This window comes from Vitis riparia, chromosome 4, assembly GCF_004353265.1.
Source record: "Vitis riparia cultivar Riparia Gloire de Montpellier isolate 1030 chromosome 4, EGFV_Vit.rip_1.0, whole genome shotgun sequence".
NCBI classification, from domain to species: domain Eukaryota; kingdom Viridiplantae; phylum Streptophyta; class Magnoliopsida; order Vitales; family Vitaceae; genus Vitis; species Vitis riparia.
This window is the reverse complement of record NC_048434.1, coordinates 2,864,512-2,883,326: the sequence shown is the minus strand read 5'-3', so window position 1 is coordinate 2,883,326 and position 18,815 is coordinate 2,864,512. Positions and strand designations below refer to the sequence as shown.

At 34.8% G+C, this 18,815-nt stretch overlaps 4 protein-coding genes across 10 annotated transcripts; 3 read left to right on the top strand and 1 right to left on the bottom strand.

Annotated features, from left to right (window-relative positions):
• The first annotated feature begins 2,355 nt into the window (after positions 1-2,355).
• On the top strand, positions 2,356-5,285 carry LOC117912201 (pentatricopeptide repeat-containing protein At3g09040, mitochondrial-like). Its single transcript, XM_034826703.1, has 2 exons — positions 2,356-4,680; positions 4,921-5,285. The coding sequence occupies exon 1, from the start codon at positions 2,434-2,436 to the stop codon at positions 4,534-4,536; it is 2,103 nt and encodes a 700-aa protein (XP_034682594.1). The 5' UTR covers positions 2,356-2,433; the 3' UTR covers positions 4,537-4,680; positions 4,921-5,285.
• On the bottom strand, positions 4,819-5,653 carry LOC117912202 (mitogen-activated protein kinase kinase kinase 1). Its single transcript, XM_034826704.1, has one exon. The coding sequence runs from the start codon at positions 5,645-5,647 to the stop codon at positions 4,943-4,945; it is 705 nt and encodes a 234-aa protein (XP_034682595.1). The 5' UTR covers positions 5,648-5,653; the 3' UTR covers positions 4,819-4,942.
• A 1,712-nt stretch (positions 5,654-7,365) lies between these two features.
• Positions 7,366-11,592, top strand: LOC117913644 (probable peptidyl-tRNA hydrolase 2). 7 transcript variants are annotated; one of them, XR_004651124.1, is made up of 9 exons: positions 7,366-7,516; positions 7,604-7,810; positions 8,321-8,381; positions 8,472-8,508; positions 8,715-8,792; positions 8,914-8,986; positions 9,968-10,007; positions 10,978-11,103; positions 11,189-11,592. XR_004651124.1 is itself a non-coding variant. In XM_034828678.1 (8 exons), exons 1-8 carry the CDS (start codon positions 7,478-7,480, stop codon positions 11,025-11,027), a joined length of 579 nt encoding a protein of 192 aa, XP_034684569.1. In that variant the 5' UTR covers positions 7,366-7,477; the 3' UTR covers positions 11,028-11,592. The 7 variants fall into 7 exon arrangements, 3 of the variants coding, with proteins under 3 accessions (XP_034684569.1, XP_034684567.1, XP_034684568.1); XR_004651125.1 differs by having other exon boundaries at positions 11,185-11,592; XR_004651122.1 differs by having other exon boundaries at positions 10,978-11,112.
• Positions 11,593-12,304: 712 nt separating this feature from the next.
• LOC117912101 lies at positions 12,305-18,557 on the top strand. The gene is made up of 3 exons (XM_034826567.1): positions 12,305-12,495; positions 12,779-12,897; positions 18,236-18,557. Exons 1-3 carry the CDS (start codon positions 12,368-12,370, stop codon positions 18,259-18,261), a joined length of 273 nt encoding a protein of 90 aa, XP_034682458.1. The 5' UTR covers positions 12,305-12,367; the 3' UTR covers positions 18,262-18,557.
• Positions 18,558-18,815: the final 258 nt, after the last annotated feature.

Genomic DNA, 18,815 nt, shown 5'->3' with positions numbered 1-18,815 from the left:
TCAGCGGATAATTTTTTTTTTAAACCAAAATCATCTTTTCAAAAGGGAAATCGTCTTTTCAAAAGACGAGTTCCATGAAAAAAAAAATTAGTATTTAAAAAAATTCCCCATTTACAAGGGAACTCGTCTAAGAGACGAGTTCCTTGAAAAAAAAAATATATTTTTTAAAAAAAAATCCCAAATTATTATTTAAAAAAAAAAAACAACAATTCCACAAGGGAACCCCATGGGATTTTTTTAAAAAAAAAAAATATCCAAATTAAAAATAAAAAAAAAATATTCTTCAAGAGACGAGTTCCCATGGGAAAAAAAATTTTATTTTTTTTATAAAAAAATTCTCAAATTAAAAAAAAAAAAAAAAAAAAAAAAAAAAAAAACACAATTCCACAAGGGAACTCGTCTCTTGAAGAGACGAGTTCCCATGGGAATTTTTTTTTTTTTTTTTTATAAAAAAATTCCCAAATTAAAAAAAAAAACAAAAAAACAATTCCACAAGGGAACTCGTCTCTTGAAAAAAAACAATTCTTCAAGGGAACTCGTCTCTTGAAGAGACGAGTTCCCATGGGAAAATTTTTTTTTTTTAAAATATTTTTTTTATAAAAAAATTCCCAAATAAAAAAAAAAAAAAAAAAAAAAAACAATTCCACAAGGGAACTCGTCTCTTCAAGAGACGAGTTCCCATGGGAAAAAAAATACCCAAATTAAAAAAAAAAAAAAAAAAACAATTCCTCAAGGGAACTCGTCTCTTGAAGAGACGAGCCATGGGAAATTTTTTTTTTTTTAAATATTTTTTTTATAAAAAAATTCCCCAAAAAAAAAAAAAAAAAAAAAAACAATTCCACAAGGTTCCCATGGGAAAAAAAAAATTTAAATTTTTTTTTTTTTTTAAAAAAAAAACCCAAATTTAAAAAAAAAAAAAAAAAAAAAAAAAAAAAAAACACAATTCTTCAAGAAGAGACGAGTTCCCTTGAGGAATTTTTTTTTTTTTTTTTTTAATTTGGGAACTTTTTTTAAAAAATATATATATTTTTTTCCGTGGGAACTCGTCTATTATAAAAACAAAAAAAAAAATTTCCCATGGGAAACTCGTCTCTTGAAGAGACGAGTTCCCCTTGTGGAATTGTTTTTTTTTTTTTTTTTTTTTTTTTTTTTTTAGGAATTTTTAAAAAAATATATTTAAAAAAAAAAAAATTTCCTATGGGGGGAACTCGTCTCTGCAATTGTTTTTTTTTTTTTTTTTAATTTAGGAATTTTTTTAAAAAAATATTAAAAAAAAAAAAATTTCCCATGGGGGAACTCGTCTCTTGAAGAGACGAGTTCCCCTTGTGGAATTGGTTTTTTTTTTTTTTTTTTTTTTTTTTTTAAATTTTAGGAATTTAAAAAAAAAGTATTTAAAAAATTTTTTTTTTCCATGGGGAACTCGTCTCTTCCCTTGTGGAATTGTTGTTTTTTTTTTTTTTTTATTTTTTATTATTTGGGAATTTTGTTTTTTTAAAAAAATATTTTTTTCCCATGGGAAACTCGTCTCTTTTCCCCTTGTGGAATTTATTTATTTATTTTTTTAATTTGGGAATTAAAAAATATATATATATTTAAAACAAAAAAAATTTCCCATGGGAAATGTGGAATTGTTTTTTTTTTTTTTTTTTTTAAATTTAGGAATTTTAAAAAAAAAAATTTAATTTTTTTTTTTTTCCCATGGGAAACTCGTCTCTTGAAGAGACAAGTTCCCCTTGTGGAATTGTTTTTTTTTTTTTTTTTTTAATTTGGGAATTTTTTTTTTCCCATGGGAACTCGTCTCTTCAAGAGACGAGTTCCCTCGAGGAATTGTTGTTTTTTTTTTTAAATAATAATTTGGGATTTTTAAAAAAAAAATATATATTTTTTTTCAAGGAACTCAACTCTTCAAGAGACGAGTTCCCTTGTAAATGGGAAATTTTTTTAAATACTAATTTTTTTTTTTTTATGGAACTCGTCTTTTGAAAAGACGATTTCCCTTTGACTTTTGAAATTTGAAAAGATGATTTTGGTTTAAAAAAAAAATTATCCGTTGAACCTCTCTCCTCTCTCCTAAGTGGCAAATCCTCTTTCCTAGGTGGCAAAAACTACCGTATATTTATAATAACTTCTTCTATTACAGTAATTTAAGCATAACTTTTTTAAATTATCGTACTATTAAGAAAAATCCTGGCTTTGGTGCGTTAGTATTTGATTGGATGATGGCTAAGGCTTAACTTTATTTTATTTTTAATTATTATTAAATTTTTATTTTTATTTTATTTATTTATTTATTTTTGTTTTCTTTCCGGGTCGTCGTCCTGTTGTCTATCATAAATTTAACATTCTAGTATTTGTTGAAGATTTCATTAAGTTTCTCGGCAACCAAACATAGGTTACGGGAAAATTCATTAGGCCCGCGAGCTGTTGGATGAAATGCTAGAAACCAACGTGGTAAGATGGACTTCAAAGATCACGGATAATGCACGTAGAGGCCTCGTCGACCAAGCGCTATCTTGCTTCTTACAAATGCTGCGTGCAGGTATCGAGCCAAATGCCATAACGTACTCAGCCACAATCAGCGCCTGTGCTCAATCAACACGACCCAGTTTGGCTACAAGCCTGCATTGTTTGATTCTTAAAAAAGGGTTCTCAAATCAGCCCTTTGTTTCAAGTGGGTTGATCTCTATGTACTCGAAGCATGACCGCATAAAAGAAGCTCGTTTCTTGTTCGACGATATGCCTGAAAGAGACGATGTATCCTGGAATTCGATGATTGCAGGGTATTCGCAACGCGGTTTGAACGAGGAAGCTTGTGGCTTGTTTTGTAGTATGATAAATAGTTGCGAAAATTGGAAATTGCTTGTCAGTGATTTTACTCTGGCTACTGTTCTCAAGGCTTGTGGCGGTTTGGGCTGTTCTAGAATCGGCACATGCGTGCATGGGTATGCAGTTAAAATTGGTTTTGATTCGGATTTATTTGTTTCTGGGTCGACCGTCTATATGTACTGCAAATGCGGTATTTTAGATATGGCAGGCCGAGCTTTTGATCAAATTGAAAATAAGGATATTGTAGCTTGGAACACTATGATTACTGGGTATGCTCAAAATTGTTATGAAGAAGAGGCTATTGAATTATTCTATCAGATGGAGTTAGAAGGCTTTAAGCCTAATGACACAACATTTTGCTGTGTTTTGAAGGCCTCAACTGCAATGTCGGACAGTGCAGTGGGTAGATGCTTCCATGCTAAAGTCCTGAAGTTGGGATGTTCAATGGATGTTTTTGTGGCTACTGCACTAGTCGATATGTATTCAAAATTTTATGATATAGAAGGTGTGGAGAGAGCTTTTGGTGAAATGAGCAAAAGGAATTTGGTGTCCTTCAATGCACTCATCACAGGCTATAGTTTGATGGGTAAGTATGAGGAAGCATTAAGAGTTTATTCACAGTTGCAATCTGAAGGAATGGAACCCGACTCCTTCACATTCGTAGGCCTTTTTTCCTCTTGCTCTGTATCAGGTACTGTTGCTGAAGGAGCTCAAGTTCATGTCCACTCGATCAAGTTTGGTTTGGACTCGGATGTCTCGGTTGGGAACTCAATAGTGAACTTCTATTCTAAGTGTGGCCTCACTGACTCTGCATTGGAGGCTTTTGAGTCAATAAATAGACCTAATTCCGTATGCTGGGCTGGAATTATTTCATGCTTTGCACAAAATGGTGAGGGAGAGAAAGCCCTCATGCAGTTCTGCAAAATGCGCAAGTTTATTGATAAAACAGATGAGTTCTCTTCCTCAAGTGTTATAAAAGCAGTTTCAAGTTGGGCTGCGGTTGAACAGGGAAGGCATTTGCATGCCCATGTGATGAAGTTGGGGCTTGACTGCACAATATATGTAGGAAGTGCAGTGATTGACATGTACTCAAAATGTGGGATGGTAGAAGATGCACAGAACGTTTTCTCTGTGATGCCTGAAAAGAATGTTGTCTCTTGGAATTCAATGATAACAGGTTATGCCCAAAATGGTTTCTGCAAAGAAGCACTTCTCCTATTTCAGGAAATGACAAGTTCTGGAATTTTGCCCACAGCTGTAACTTTTGTTGGGATCCTATTTGCTTGTAGCCATGCGGGTTTAGTGGAAGAAGGGAGAAACTTTTACAATTTAATGGTTCATAATTATGGAATTCCACCCTCAATGGAACATTGCACTTGTATGGTGGACCTCCTTGGCCGAGCAGGTTATCTTGAAGAGGCGGAGGCCTTTCTTCTCAGTTCTTCATTTTCAAAGGAACCCGGAATCTGGGGGTCTCTTCTTTCTGCCTGTGGAGTTCATAAGAATTCTGATGTTGGCTCTCGAGCTGCTCAGCACTGCTTGTTTTTAGAGCCTCATTATTCCTCCTCTTACACTGCTTTATCTAACATATATGCATCTAAAGAATTGTGGTCTGAGGTATCAAGAATAAGAGATCTGATGAAGGATATGGGGGTTGAGAAGGAACCAGGGTGCAGCTGGATTGAGTCATTGAGGTTTGGAGTACAATAATGGCGTTCATCCCGGGGACAGATTTACGCTCCTTGAAAATGACTGCAGCCCTAGCGCCCTCTCGAGCTTGGCAATCAGTCAGAGATGTGTGATCACGATCTCCACCATATTCCAAACTATACACGAGAAAACCAGCAAGAACTGGTAAGTTCTGTCTATTTATACATGCATGCTAATATCCCAAACTATATTATGTGTAACAGCATCAGATGCTTTGGTTTAGATTATGCCTTTCCCAATCATGAAATTGGCATTTTTGTTTTCTTTGCCAGGATAATAAAATTGAACCATAAAACACTTTTTTTTTTTTTCAAATTTTCATTATGTTGTGCAAGCATATACAGATAACATTCATCTACGGCGTTTCTTGTTCTTCCTTTTCAGGTGAACTGGGTGATGGTAAACCCTAATCACCCCAGAGACCCCCATCTCCCTCAGCAACCTCATCATCATCATCACTAACATAAGCAGCCAGGTTCAGATACCTCTCCTGATCTGTCCTATTGCTCCACCTGGCCCGACAAATGACACAGCTAGCTGACCTCCTCCCTCTAGTCCTCTTCCATGTCAACAAGCATTCCTCATGTATGGGATTCCTACATGTTCCACAAGCCACCACCTTCTCCCCTCTTCCCATCTCATCAAGACAAACAGGACACATGGTACCATCCTCTATTTCAATTGCCGGCCTGGAAGAGCCCTCCCTTGCCTGCAAGAAGAGCTGATGAAACCTCTCTCGAACACCAGCCCCTGCCACTGCTTCAGGCGATGTAGGCTTGCTAAGCAGGTGACTAAGCAGGCACGGCCTCAGAGTCCTCCTCCTGAGACACGAATCATCAAGAGATACCCCCAATACCTTTATAAACACAAACAGAATATGCTTGCAGGGTGTTGTCCTGTCTGGGCAGGTGCATGATGGGTTGGTGGATAAAGTCACCGTATACACATTCCCAGTGGCGCCCAACACAAAGAAGTTGGACTCAGAGCGATGAAGGAGACGAAGGTGGTGGCGGATGGCTCTGACTATCCGGTCTGCAACAGGCTGTGTAGGCTTAAACCGGGGGTGCGACCGATGCTCCGATGGTGATGAATTGGAGGCAACAGACTCCATTCAACAATGGCAGTTATGGCAGTTAAGGTGGGGAAATGAACAATGCCCCTATTTGTAAAGGAATGTGGTTGAGATTCTTTGAGTAGGCTTGAGGGACACGAGAGGGATAGCGGAAGAGTAGGGAACATTATAACAGGGGAATATGGAAACCTTGAGTTGGTGGATTGTAAGTTGTGACCATAATCCATAAGGCAAGTTTCATGAAATCTAGCCACGAGAAAAGGTTGTGATTGCTCATTATTTTCTTCTAAATTCCCAGTTAATGATCCAAAAGCTCATTCTTCCCAAAATCGAATCAAGATTTGCAGTTAAAAGAGTGGTGAAGAGTTGGTAGAGGATGCTGAATATGTCATAGGCAAACCATTATTCCTGAAAATCACTTTCCATTTACAGCAATATGTTGGGATCCATTTTTCAAATTACTAAAAAATAATTTAAAATACTTGAGTGTCCCAAATTTATTATTATTATTTGTTTTAGTGGGTGTTTGGAACTTAATAACTTAATATCTTAATTTAACTCATTAAGGAAATTAAATATATTTAGTAAAACAATTTAATGGTATAAGTTAAAAGTAGAAAACAACTTTGAGTAATAAGCGTAAATAATTAACTTATTTTTAAGTCCATATTTTAATTTAATTTTTTTTAACCCCATTTACCCTACTTATCTCCATTATCTTATTTGTTACTCTATAATCTCTACTATTACTCGATCTTCTTTACTCTAATTATAATTTATGAGAATAAATATGTTAATTTAATAATTTAAAATAAGTTTTAAGTTAATTTTAATACATAAGATAAAATTTAAGTAATAAGTTATAAGTTAACAACTTAGGTATAATTTAATTTAAAATTAAATTAATTCATTAATTAATAAATATTAAGTTTTACTAAACATTCTATTGTAGGTAAACATAAAAAAAAATATATGAAGAGTTTTAAAGAATAACTTATTCCATAAAGTAAAATAAAACATTTACGATAAGTAATATTTACTTAATTTTCATATTATGCATCTTTTAAATTATAAATTATTCAAACAAATTAGTTAGATAAGGAAATAATTATTTACTAAATTTAAACAAAGGTTTTGACTTTCTTGAACCGCAATTATTTTGTTTTCAACAAATAATATATTTTTTCTAAAATTATATTAAAATTAGGTGTCTATAATCCAGACTTGGTGTTATCTTGCTAAATTAATAATTCCATAAATTTATAAGATCATATCTTATAAAAAAAAATCTACATAATTTTATATAGGTCTAACTTATCACATAAATTAATAATTTTTTGATATATAACTAAAGCATACGATCCCTACACGAAGCTTTCGTAATACATATTTCAACTTCACGACTAAATTCATATGATCTTGTATGATGTCTTATATTAAATTACTTAGTTCATAAAATAAAATATTTAAGTACTTGATAAATTAATATTTGCTTAACTAATAGATTTTCTTTGGGCCAAGGCTATTAATTAATCATGTTTAACAGTATTAGATTATGGTAAATTAAAAAATAATATACAATTATTTATAAAATTTAGACACCTTTAAAATATTAATTTCAATAAAAAATATATATATAGATTATTAAATCTCAAATTTATATATTTTTTTTCTTAGACGTCTAAATTATAGATAAAAAATTTATAGAGCGCTCACGCGCCTTGTCTCTAGCAAGAGCTGCCCTGCCAATATCATTTTATAGTTTTCCCTGCGTTTTCCTTTCCTTTCCACGAATTCTGCTGCTAACCAATCACCATTCAACCCCTTCTTAGACCTATCTTCCTCTTCGCTACAAACAGCCCAAAACCCATGTTGGGTTCGTTCCGAAACTCTTCCCAGCCAAACAAGGTGCATAATCTTCACTTAAGTTACTTGTTTTCTCTCTTCTCTCTCTCTTTTTTTTGTTATCTATTCATTACTTTTTATTATCAAAAGCAGCAGAAACAAGAAAGAGAATGGTTTGCAGTGAATTTCAAGCCAGAAAACTTCATACCAGGTCTCATCATCGGTTTCATTTTTGGGTTTTTCTTGGATTTATCAAAAACCCCCAAGAATCAAACGAGGCATAATAATTCCTTACAGGGAAAGCGCCAGCAGCAGCAACAACTAGTATCAAGTAACTCTGATGAAGAACTTAAAATGGTCTCTACTGATGTCTTGGTTATTGTTATCTTGCCTTCTATTTTAATTTTGTTGTTTCTTATTAGTAATTTCGTGTAAATGTTGAAATCAATTGGCATGTAATTTTGTTTCATTGAATTTAATTTCATGCTATTTTCGTTTCTTAAAATGTTTTGCAGTAATGGGTTTCATTTACAAGATAAATTAGTGGATGGGCTTTCATTTTTAGTCTTTGTGAAATGAGGAAGTTCGTGGATGAACCCTTTTAATTGCCTTTGTTTAAGGGGATGTTTGGAGTTTTGACATCTAATGGGAATTCATTGTACTTCACAAAGCATGTGATGGTTCAAATTCATCATTCAGGGTTCAAACAAATTTGTTATCTAAGTTAATTCATTAAGCACATAGAGGTGGATGGTGAGGTGGGGATGTATCTGGTTTCACTTGAATCATAAGGATGATTTGTATAGCTGTAGACTTCTAGTGATTTTTGAAAATTGTCTGATTTTAAGTGGGGACTTCTAATGCCAGGTTTTGGTTGTTAGACAAGACCTGAAAATGGGAACAGGGAAGATTGCATCTCAATGTGCTCGTAAGATCCCTCAACATCTATTTATGTCGGTATTGTGCATTTCATGCCTTTTGTTAATTACCTCATTGGATTTATCTAACGAACTTGCAGATGCAGCCACTGGCATGTATGCGGAACTGGTGCAAAGGTATATATATCTGCTGATTATAAGTGATTCCTCTTCCCCTCGTTCCCTTCTCATCTCTCTCTTATCCTGAAGCACAAGTTTGAGAAAACGAATTTAGTACTGAATATGATGATATTACCTGTTAGCTAGACATAAAAATAAGTGCAAACTACTACAACTACTAGAAAGTTGCATGTTTCTTGATGGAATAGGTTGTTGTATTGCAGCCAGAGGTCACTTTTGAGACAATGGGAGCAATGCGGGCAAGCAAAAATAGTTGTCACATGCAAGAATCAACAAGAAATGTAAGTGGGTGACCTCATTGTAACGTATTGTTTTCCCCTAAATGTGTAAAAGCTAACTGTTCTGTGTTTAGTTTCTCTTTTGTCACTGACACATTGAGTTGCACTTTGGACCTTCTACCAGGAATAAACTAAAGGAAGCAGCTGAGAGTATTGGCCTTCCAACTTTCGTTGTTGCTGATGCAGGACGCACACAGGTATAATTTTGTATGACATAATGACGGGACTGATAAAGTCATCTTGAAGTGCTCTAGTGCAAATAATAATCAATGAGGCCAGGGTATATAAAAGCCAAAATAAAGAAAATGGGTTGCTTCGATGTACAAGCCTGAGTTTTCCTTTAAACTGGACTCCAGGACATTTAGACACCATATACCAAAGTAAATTTCCTCTTTATTTTTCATAGCACCTGAACTGGTTTATTTTATTTCCACTGCATCTGGTATCATTCATTTGGAATTACTCTAGGGTTTCTTAAAGTTATGTTGTTTCTATTGTCATGTTTGATGATTTTGGTGGTGATGAAATTCAAACTATAAACTTGTGGATTCGAATGTTGTAGAATCAAAGACTAAATCATTCCTTGTGTTTCTCAATTTCCGAAAAGGTGCTCAGATCATTTTTCGGTCAATCTTTTCAAACCATGAGCACTTAGCTGTTGGAACAGCTGTTGCAAGTTTCAATTCCCCCGCCCCCCTTTGTCTCCAACGGCTACAATAAGCAGCCCAATAGGGTAGTCCTCCCTCGTATACATTAACTTCCCAACCCTGACAAAGTCAGGACTTGATCCTAAGTCTTTGGTGGAAGCAAAAGCCCCTAGTGACTTTACCAGGATGCTAGCTGATACCTTCAACAAGTTGCAACTTGCAACTTTAAGGCAGCTCTATAATTTATTCACAATGAATAAAGGGGAGAAAATACGGTTTTACTTCTGTGAGACAGGGTTTAGTTATATTGTACAAAGAATCCAAATGATGTAGCTATATGTTGTGCTCTGAATATAGTACTTAAATTTATGTGGCCGCTGCAAGTAGTTTGGGATTTGACTCTAAATTATGTACTCATGCACTGGCTTTCAACTTTGGTTGGTGCTCAACCAGAGGTTTGGTTACTAAATTTTTAAGGTTTTATCTGAACCCGTCTTATTTGAGATATTGAGACCTTTTTGTTCCACATAGGTTTTGTCTGGCTCAAAGACAGTTCTTGCCATCGGCCCTGGTATGTTTCTTCTCATTTCCAGTTTACTACATGAATTTTCCTTAATTGGTTCTGATTTGAAGGCTGCTCTCTCTGGATGCTAAGATGTTCTAGTTTTATGTTTATTCCTCTGCTTAAGCTTATAAAAGCTTCTTGTTGAAATTTTATTTCAAGTGTCATTTTCCAACTTGGTGTTCACCTTCCCACTTGTTAAAATTGGACCTACTGGTCTTTGGGTTGTCTGAAACTTATTTACAGTTTTTAAGACTATTCAGACATCCAATGAGAATAAAATGATTTGATTTTGCTTTCTTTATCATTAGATATCCACCATTTTCTAGAATGGCACCATACAGAAAATCTAGACATTACCAGAACAAATATTTAAAATATATGTATACATATAACTTAAAATTGGATAATTTCATGAAAATCCTTGAAGTGAATTTTCACATGCAACAAAGGTGGATTCCTTTCACATGCTATAGAAGAATTGACTCTTCATTCCAATGGGGCATCCAGATGTACCCTAAATCAATGATGGTATCCACATGTGCGAATTCTGGGTGTTTGAGAGATCCTGAGATGTGAAAGGGGATTAAAAAGAAGAAGAAAAAGAAAGAGAAATTGTGATCTTATTTGCACTAAAAGTGCTGGAATGTTATGACACTGTTTGTGTTGGAAGAAAAAAGGCTTTAAAAATGTAATCTTCATGTGAAGATTTTTTATATGACATGCACATCATTGTGAAAGAATAACTGCAACCATGACGATTTTTGAATCTGATAGTAGATAATCCAGAATCCAGCTATGCTTCTAACTATATTTTGGAATGTATTTCCTTGCAATTATCAAGTGTCAACTCATAAAAAGGCCCAATAGAAGTTTACGCTTGTCAAATCCATAATAGCAGTTATGGTTGATCACATTGTTTTTGTCTCCACATCAAATACCAATTTATTTACAACATGTTTGTTGCTGTTTTGGGCAGGAAGAAAGGCATCGGTAGATTCAATAACTGGGAAACAGCGCCTACTGTGATAGTTTTTGGACCGAAGTTTGCAACTCTTTGGGAGGGATTTCTTTGAATGTTAGCAGCTCATGGAGTACGGTTAAGGTGATTTAGGTCAGACTGCAACTAGTCTCTAAGGCAAATATCATTTCTTTCTAGTTCATATTCTTATTAGCTAACTATTAGACAGTTTCGCACTTGGTCACTGAGAGAAATGGAGGAATAGAGTATATGCTCATCAGAACAAATGTAAGATCAGCAGTTTTCTTCTTTCCATTTCCTTTGACAGCCAAATGGAGCACAAGCAGCATCCTTCTTCTGGATCTCTCAACTCCAGAAGTCGGAAACTGGGTTTTGGCGAGTCTCTAAGTCCTTTCATCCTCTGTGAGAAGCCCATCACCTTGTGCTTCAGAAACAGAAGAAAATGAAGAGACAACGTTGTAATCATCATGAATGTTTTATAAAGAGAGTTTACCTTTTGATATGGCCTGTGGTGAAACTTCCATTTGCATCTCAAGGCTGTAACTTGAAGTTAAAATCTTTGAAGGCACAATACATCTAACTCATCTCAAATGCAGTACAGGTGATTTGTAATACAGTTGAGAGTTGATGCTTGATGGAACTTGCCCAACTTCACCTAGGACAATAGCTGAATATATCATATTCATAACCTCATATTAAACTTGGATCATCTTGAAAATGGACTCATTTCAAGCATTAATTAATGCAGCTTCAGGATTATGAAATGATAATACAAATTCTCTTGAGTTTGAGCAGATGACCCAATTCAAAATTTTATTTATTTGTTTAATACCAAAGAAGAAAATGGTTTTTTTTTAATTTTATTTTATAATAATTATTATTAAAAATTTTCAATGGGTTTTGAGTGATGTTTCTCTTTAGTCTTAAATGATTTATAATAGGAAAATTTTACTGTGCTTCCTAAGGTATCATGCCTCCGTCTTATTTCAGCCGTCGGATGAAAAAGATTTCATCTCAACCAAAGGCACCTAAAAAATGGAACCCATCATTTTTTTCTCTTCTAAAATAATTCTGATTAATGTATCTAATGAAAAGTTTTAAACAAAAATTGTTTTTACTTCATAGGTAGATTTTTTATTATATAATATTAACATCATTTACTAAGTTTAATTAAATTATTAAATATTTTTTAGCAATAATGTCATTTAAAAAATGTATTTTTGTATGAATTTGGTATAAAAAATTGGTATATTTTTCCATAAAAAATTTGGTATGAGAATTTTTTTTTTTTTTTTTATCTTAAAGCAAATAACCCCTGCAAGCCTAAACCCTTTATAGCAAACCTCTGCAAAACCCTAAACTGAACAGTTGTCTTCACCCTGCTCCAATGGCGTCTCGCTATCGTTCTCTGTCAAAACCGACCCTATCCCTCCTCAAATCCACCATTACCAAAACCAAGCTCAGCAACCCCACTCCTCTCCTTTGCACTCCAGGCGCTTCTCCAACACTTCCAAGGCAAACCCTAAACCCCACTTCACGAACCCATTTCAGTTTCTTCTATCAGCAACATTTTTTAATCGTTGGGATTTGAATTTCGAGTTGGTTTCTCAAATGGGTTTCTATTTTTTTTTTTTCATTTAACAAGATTTTCGACGTTTGAAATTAGAAGTTGAGGGCTTCGATTTCTTCAATCAACAGCATTTTCAACAACTGAAGTTTGAATTTTAAGTCACTTTCTCAAATTGGTTTGAGTTTCTTTGATTAGCAGCAATTATAACAGTTGGTTTTTGAACTTCAGGTCATTTTCTCAAATACGTTGTCTGCAGTCTCTGCTTCCATTGCACACGGCGGTTTCTTCAGCTCGACTCACCTCGTGTCTCGGTATTGATTCTTCGAGTTCAAGATCACTGTCTCAGGGTATGATCTGCAGCGCAAATCCAGGAGTTTGATAGCTACAATATTTTAAATTTAGTATCTGTAAGCAACTTTTTACTCTGTAATTAGTCAATACATTTGCTATCCGTTTTAATGCTTTTAATTCTGGCATTTCTATGATTTTCCTTTTTCTCTGTTTTATTGCTGAGAAATAGGAAATGAAAGAATAGATAAGAAAAGAAAAGAAAAGAATTTTTTTTCTTGCAATATTTTCACCATAGCAGATTAGTTGTTCCTGTTATTGGTTCACAAGTACATCTAGTTTGATTGACTAATGTAGAACAATAATCCGGAAACTTTTTAGCAATAGTGTCTCAGGTCTTCTGATATGTGATCAGAACACATACATATATTTGTGGATTGGGTTTAATCTTCCAATGACATGCATTGGAAATTTTTATAGGTACGTTTAGTGAAGATCTATTATGCAATCGTCTATGGAATAAGTATATTGCAATTGATTTTGTTCTGACTGGTTCTTAAAAAGAATGGGAGATGACTCCGGATAGGGCTAAATAGAGAGAAAGAAATATGAAACCAAGTCTAATAGTTGGGAAGTAAGGCTTTGTTTGAGTTGCTTTGTGTTGATGTTTTATTTATTGGGTAAACATTTTCATGTTGGTCTCTAATCCATACCTTAGTTGGGTTGGCAGTTTAGAGAACAGTAGCACCATTTACTATTTTCATTTGGGATGGGATATAAGCTATGAATCATTTTAGTGATGAAACATCATCAATGGAAATACACTTCAGTAAGATTGTTTAAAGGGGGGAATGGGCATGACTTAATTTCTAAAATGATAGAGGAAGATATGAGAATAGCTTCCTACAATGCCTCTTAAACTCTACAAAATTTTGTTGGAATGCATAACTTAATAAAAATGTAGGACAGTTTTGAAAATTGAAGTTTCCTTCTTGCACTTAGGATCAGTTTAAATCCTCAAAATGAAGGGCCAAAAATTGTTAGCTGTAGACATTTTATACAACATGGATAGAATGTGTGTCTGCGTGTGTTTTAATTATAGGCATATAAGAATATACTAAAGGTGCCTAGGAAAAAAAGGGGGCTATGAGAATATACCAAAAGTGCCTAACAAAAAAAGGGGGTTTGTTTCCTAAGTACTTGGACGTACACAAAGAGGGGAAAAAGGTGTAAAGAAAACATAACCAAAAGCCACAAATACTTGTCCACTACATGGAGCACAACCACTCATTGAAGTTTAGCAAGGGCAGAGGACCAACTTGAAGAGACCAGTGAGCCCAATGGACAGGTACAGAAAAGGGTGTCCTTAGAGGTTGACTTTAGTGCTAAAGCCCTTTGCAGGATCTTCAATTAAGTTCCTGCCAAATTGTCCAAAACAAGCGTAAAGGAGCTATGCTCAAAGCCTTCCATCTCTTCTTGCCATGAAACTCAAAAGCCAAACCCATTAGCAAGTTTTTCACTAAAGAAGGAGAACCCAAGAGATGCTGAAAAGGGAGAACGAAAAATGCCACAGCCTCCTTGCTTTGCCACCACGGATGAGAAGGTGATTAGTTGATTGTTCTACATTCTTACACATAATCTATGATTTGTCACAAACCACTCTCATCTTTTGAGTTGATCTATGGTTAGGACCCTTCCCCATACAGCTTCCTATGTAGAGCCCAACTTTGAAGGATGCCAAGAGCCCCACACTTCCTTTGAGTTTAAAGACACCTCTCCATCCAACTTCACAACAGAATAGAAAGATTTTAATAACTTTGTACTCTAAAGATCCTCTCAAACTAATCTATCCTCATCCTATCTGCACCTCCCTAATCCTTGAAGCTTCCGAAGCAAATGCTTGATGCTGTCCAACTTCTAGTCTTGGAAATGTCTTAAGAAGCATGGATTCTAGAGGACCTGTATACCCACTATCTCTTGAACATCAGCCTCCCAAGTATTCTTGTGAGCTGTAAAATAGAAAAGAGAGGGAAAAGAGTCATTTAAAGGAGAATCACCACATCCAACATCTTACCAAAACTTGAACTTATCCCTTGCCTAGTACAAATCTTGTTCTAGCTTTTAAAGCTCTCATCCTCATTTTAGTGCCTTGCACAAACCAACACCATACCCCTCCCTTCCTACCTGAGAGAACCAGCCTCCTCTCATTTCCTCATATTTTCCACAATGACCAGTCTCCAAAGGAATTCCCTTTCCAAGGTAAATCTCTAGCATCATTTTCCAAGTAAAGTTTTATTGAGAGGAGATTAGACTCTCATAGACTAATACCTAGACCACCCCTATCTTTCTATTTCTATGAATAAATGACCACCAAACGCATATGTCAGAAAGCTTTTGGCATTTTTTTTCATTGTTATTTCTTAATGAGTTATCACATCATTCTTATCAACTTGGGCTATCAAATTTCCTTTTTTATTCGAACGGGTGATCATATCATGGTCTCTCGTTTCAAGACAAAATGGTGAGCATTAACTGCAAGAAGACCATTTCCACATCATTTGGATGGGTGTATTGGTCGAGTCAAATGAAGGAATATATCATTCTTCAAATTGTTTGAAGGGTTAAATCTCAAGCTAGATGGGCGCAACAAAGAGTTTAACACTCTATTATTGTTGTACTATTTAGTCTACAGACTCTACACCAAGTTGCTGCTATGACTTGGAAACCTTTTACTGTTCTTGATATTGGACTTTGCCAATGATCAATATCTATAGATGTTCATGTTGCTCAGATGTATCAGTTATGAATGATGAAATTCTAGTTATCTTTACCTCCGTGCTCTTGTTAATCAGTACAGCTGACCACCATGACTCTATTCTATACAAAAATGGCTTAAAGGAAATCTTTTTTTACCTTCTTCCTATAATTGACATTTAACATTCTGAAGCTTGAACAATGTTGAGTCATAACTCACAATCCAAACTCGATACTTGTCATGTTTAAAATATGGTTAGTCTCCCTGTTTAGATATTTTGGATGCATATTCTTTGTTGTTGACACAGTATCAGTTTTTACAACTGGATGTGTAGTGATCCTATGCTTGAAGACTTTATGATGTGATTGTGATTACTTAGGTTGATTGCATGGAATCCCTTCCTCAGATTCAGCTTTTTCACTTTTGAATCCTCATATTAAAGATTAAACTGTTTTAGCTGTGAATAGGTGAATTCTATGAGAAGAGCTTTTTGTTAGATTGAGGCAAATAAAATATGTTGCATTGTGCTTTCTCATAAGACTATCATCCATCATTCCATGTATATAGCACTAAAGAAAGCTATTGAATTGATGCCTGGTTTTAAGGCACCAAGGATCCTTGATAAATGGTATAAATTAACCATTTGAATCAGTTCCATTTTTCTATTGGATGCTTGATGTATGTTGAAAACTATGTAACAATGATGCCACCATTTTACCCTGGACCACCATGTCATGCATCAACATGTGTCAATGTGGCATGCATATGCACTGCCGTGCTAGAATGAAAATAATGCTTTGTGAAATTAGATGTATGTTTCTATAAGAAGAGTAAAGAATATGATTATTCAAAGATCTTGTGAATGATGAAGTACAATGTTTGAAATATTAGTGCCTAGAAAACCAACTAAAAAAGTTAAGAAAGTAGTAAACAGGGGTATACATAAGGTGTATGATGGTCTGTATGGTGAGTTAGGTATGATCCATATGAAGGATAGAAAGAAGACACAGAGAAACCATACATCCAAGTGAAAATGCATTTACTTATTTTTGTTTGGATTTGGAAAACAGTTGTATCATTAGATATATAGGGAGTATAATTTTTTTTCTTTTCTTTTTTTGTAATGCAAGTGTTACTAAATCATTGCTTTTACCATACATATTGAAATGAGTTTGAATTTGACAGGTATCTCTGCATGCATGGTTATGGGAGCCTGGTTAAGATAGTGTGGTATTCTCTGATCTGGTGACTATTGACCCATCCATTTTAATCTGGCTCCACATAACTGTGCGTGCGGAGCTTTCAATCATATAACTATTATGCTCCACTTATTGTTATTAAAGTCATCTAGAAACCTATCCTTGTCATTCAGTGGGCTTGTGTATCCATATATATGATAGCCCCTGGCAGTGAGGCAGACTATCATAAGTCAATATTTGTGTTGCCTTTCACATTGAATTTCAATGACCAGAGCTACATATTAGTTTGTGGAATACAGTCATATGTCAGATCATGTACTGGGCACTAATTGGTAGTGGAGAAAGCATCTTTAGTGATTGACTTGCATGCTGGTCCATGTGACAAGATCAAGTCATGGATACATGGTAATGCTACTGGTACTCTGAATGCAATTGTGTTAGTGTGCATTCTTTATGGAAGGTTGACCCACTCATATTCCACAACTTTACATTCAACAACTTTATAATCCACTTAGGTTCCAGATTTTTCTAGTACCCAACTTTCTTGGTGTAGACATTACCATCCCGTGTTTGAGAAACAGTGATACATTATTAGTAGTAACTATAGGGGTTGGCAACCTTCTGGTGTTCCAACTCTCATTTGGATTTGAGTTTGTGCAATATGATTTTCCCAATTGTCACATTGAACAAAGAATAAAAAAAAAAACATATGTAGAGACTTTTAGTGCAGTGGAGAAGGTGGGGACTGCAGATACTGTGAAATATTGTCAGTGTAGCCATGGGAGGGCTTAACTTACATGACAAACACCCAAAATAAAATGACTTTTGTTTCAGCATTCAGCCATTCTAAAATTCATAACAATTCAACACTTCATGAATGTCCAGATACAAAATTCTAAGTATTCCCAGGATCTTTTATTAAACTTTAGGGATTTCAGGGTTTCATTTAGTTTGACCTGTCTCCATTGATATGAATATTGAAATTTGAAGAACTTGCATCCATGTGCATACTTTAGCTCAGTTGGAATTGTTCCAGCTTTCGGTCGATACCCTCTATAGTTTATTGCTAATCCTTCATTAGCTAATCTATTTTGTGTGCTAATATTTTTTTCTCTAGGTGTAGGCCAATGAGTCTTGGTCAAAGAGGGCCATTAATGAAGTTGCACGAGCATCAGTTTAGAAATGTTCAGTTCCAAACAGTCAATCGCTAATTAGCAACTGCTGGACTCCAAAACATTTCATATAGACTATTTAATTAACATTGCTTCATTTTTAAGTAATCCTTACTCGTGGTCGATGTGCCTGATTTCATTGTTTAATTTCAAATGATTCTCCAATGTTCATTTGACTCAAGTAGCTGGTTCTTTAAGTGAAATGACAATTTGCAATTGCAGGTTGGCACTTGATACTAAACTCCTTTTATTTCTCTTGTTTTTTGGGCAGAACTGGGTCTGAGCGTGCCGCGATAAGAGATCAAAGTCATAAGAAAGGGGTTCTTCTCTTGTGATTTTCTTCCCATATTTATCCGATGAAGTTACTTTTGACAAAGTCCCTGTAATGGGAACATGGCTGCTACACTTGAATTCCAGAAAACATTTTGACTATCTTTGTTCCCATGATTCTTGAATCTCTTGCCATGATTTTCTTTCAGTATGAATGTAGTGCAGTGCTTTTGCTTAAACACCCAGATCCTGGAACTCTGGATTTGTTTTAGATCTGAACAGTATGAAAATAATTGCAAATCCCTGTTTGTTTAGTTGTTTCAGTCTTTCAGCTTAGAATGATTAAATGTCTTTAGAAAGCATTGCTTTTGATTTTGCCTTCTCTGTGAAGTGTGTTTTCTTCATACCATAGGGGCATATAGTTGTTCATCCATTCATGTGGACATGTGATAGGAGCATAAAGTAGAATATAAGAGTGGGTAGGGGCATTGGATTGAATGGTGTTTGCAAGCAAAAAGCAACGTGCGGTACAGGTGAGGACGTGGGGAGATTGATGAGATAGTGGCTTCAATGTCTCCCAT

Bases quoted from the DNA above. Each gene is read 5' to 3' on its own strand.
- LOC117912202 (XM_034826704.1), bottom strand. From the start codon at position 5,647: ATGGAGTCTGTTGCCTCCAATTCATCACCATCGGAGCATCGGTCGCAC.
- LOC117913644 (XM_034828676.1), top strand. From the start codon at position 7,478: ATGTTGGGTTCGTTCCGAAACTCTTCCCAGCCAAACAAG. The intron at 8,987-9,967 runs GTATAATTTTGT...TGTTCCACATAG, and splicing joins CTGATGCAGGACGCACACAG to GTTTTGTCTGGCTCAAAGAC. The intron at 10,008-10,977 runs GTATGTTTCTTC...TGTTTTGGGCAG, and splicing joins AGTTCTTGCCATCGGCCCTG to GAAGAAAGGCATCGGTAGAT.
- LOC117912101 (XM_034826567.1), top strand. From the start codon at position 12,368: ATGGCGTCTCGCTATCGTTCTCTGTCAAAACCGACCCTATCCCTCCTC. The intron at 12,496-12,778 runs GCAAACCCTAAA...TTTGAACTTCAG, and splicing joins GCTTCTCCAACACTTCCAAG to GTCATTTTCTCAAATACGTT. The intron at 12,898-18,235 runs GTATGATCTGCA...TTTTTTGGGCAG, and splicing joins TTCAAGATCACTGTCTCAGG to AACTGGGTCTGAGCGTGCCG.
- LOC117912201 (XM_034826703.1), top strand. From the start codon at position 2,434: ATGCTAGAAACCAACGTGGTAAGATGGACTTCAAAGATCACGGATAAT.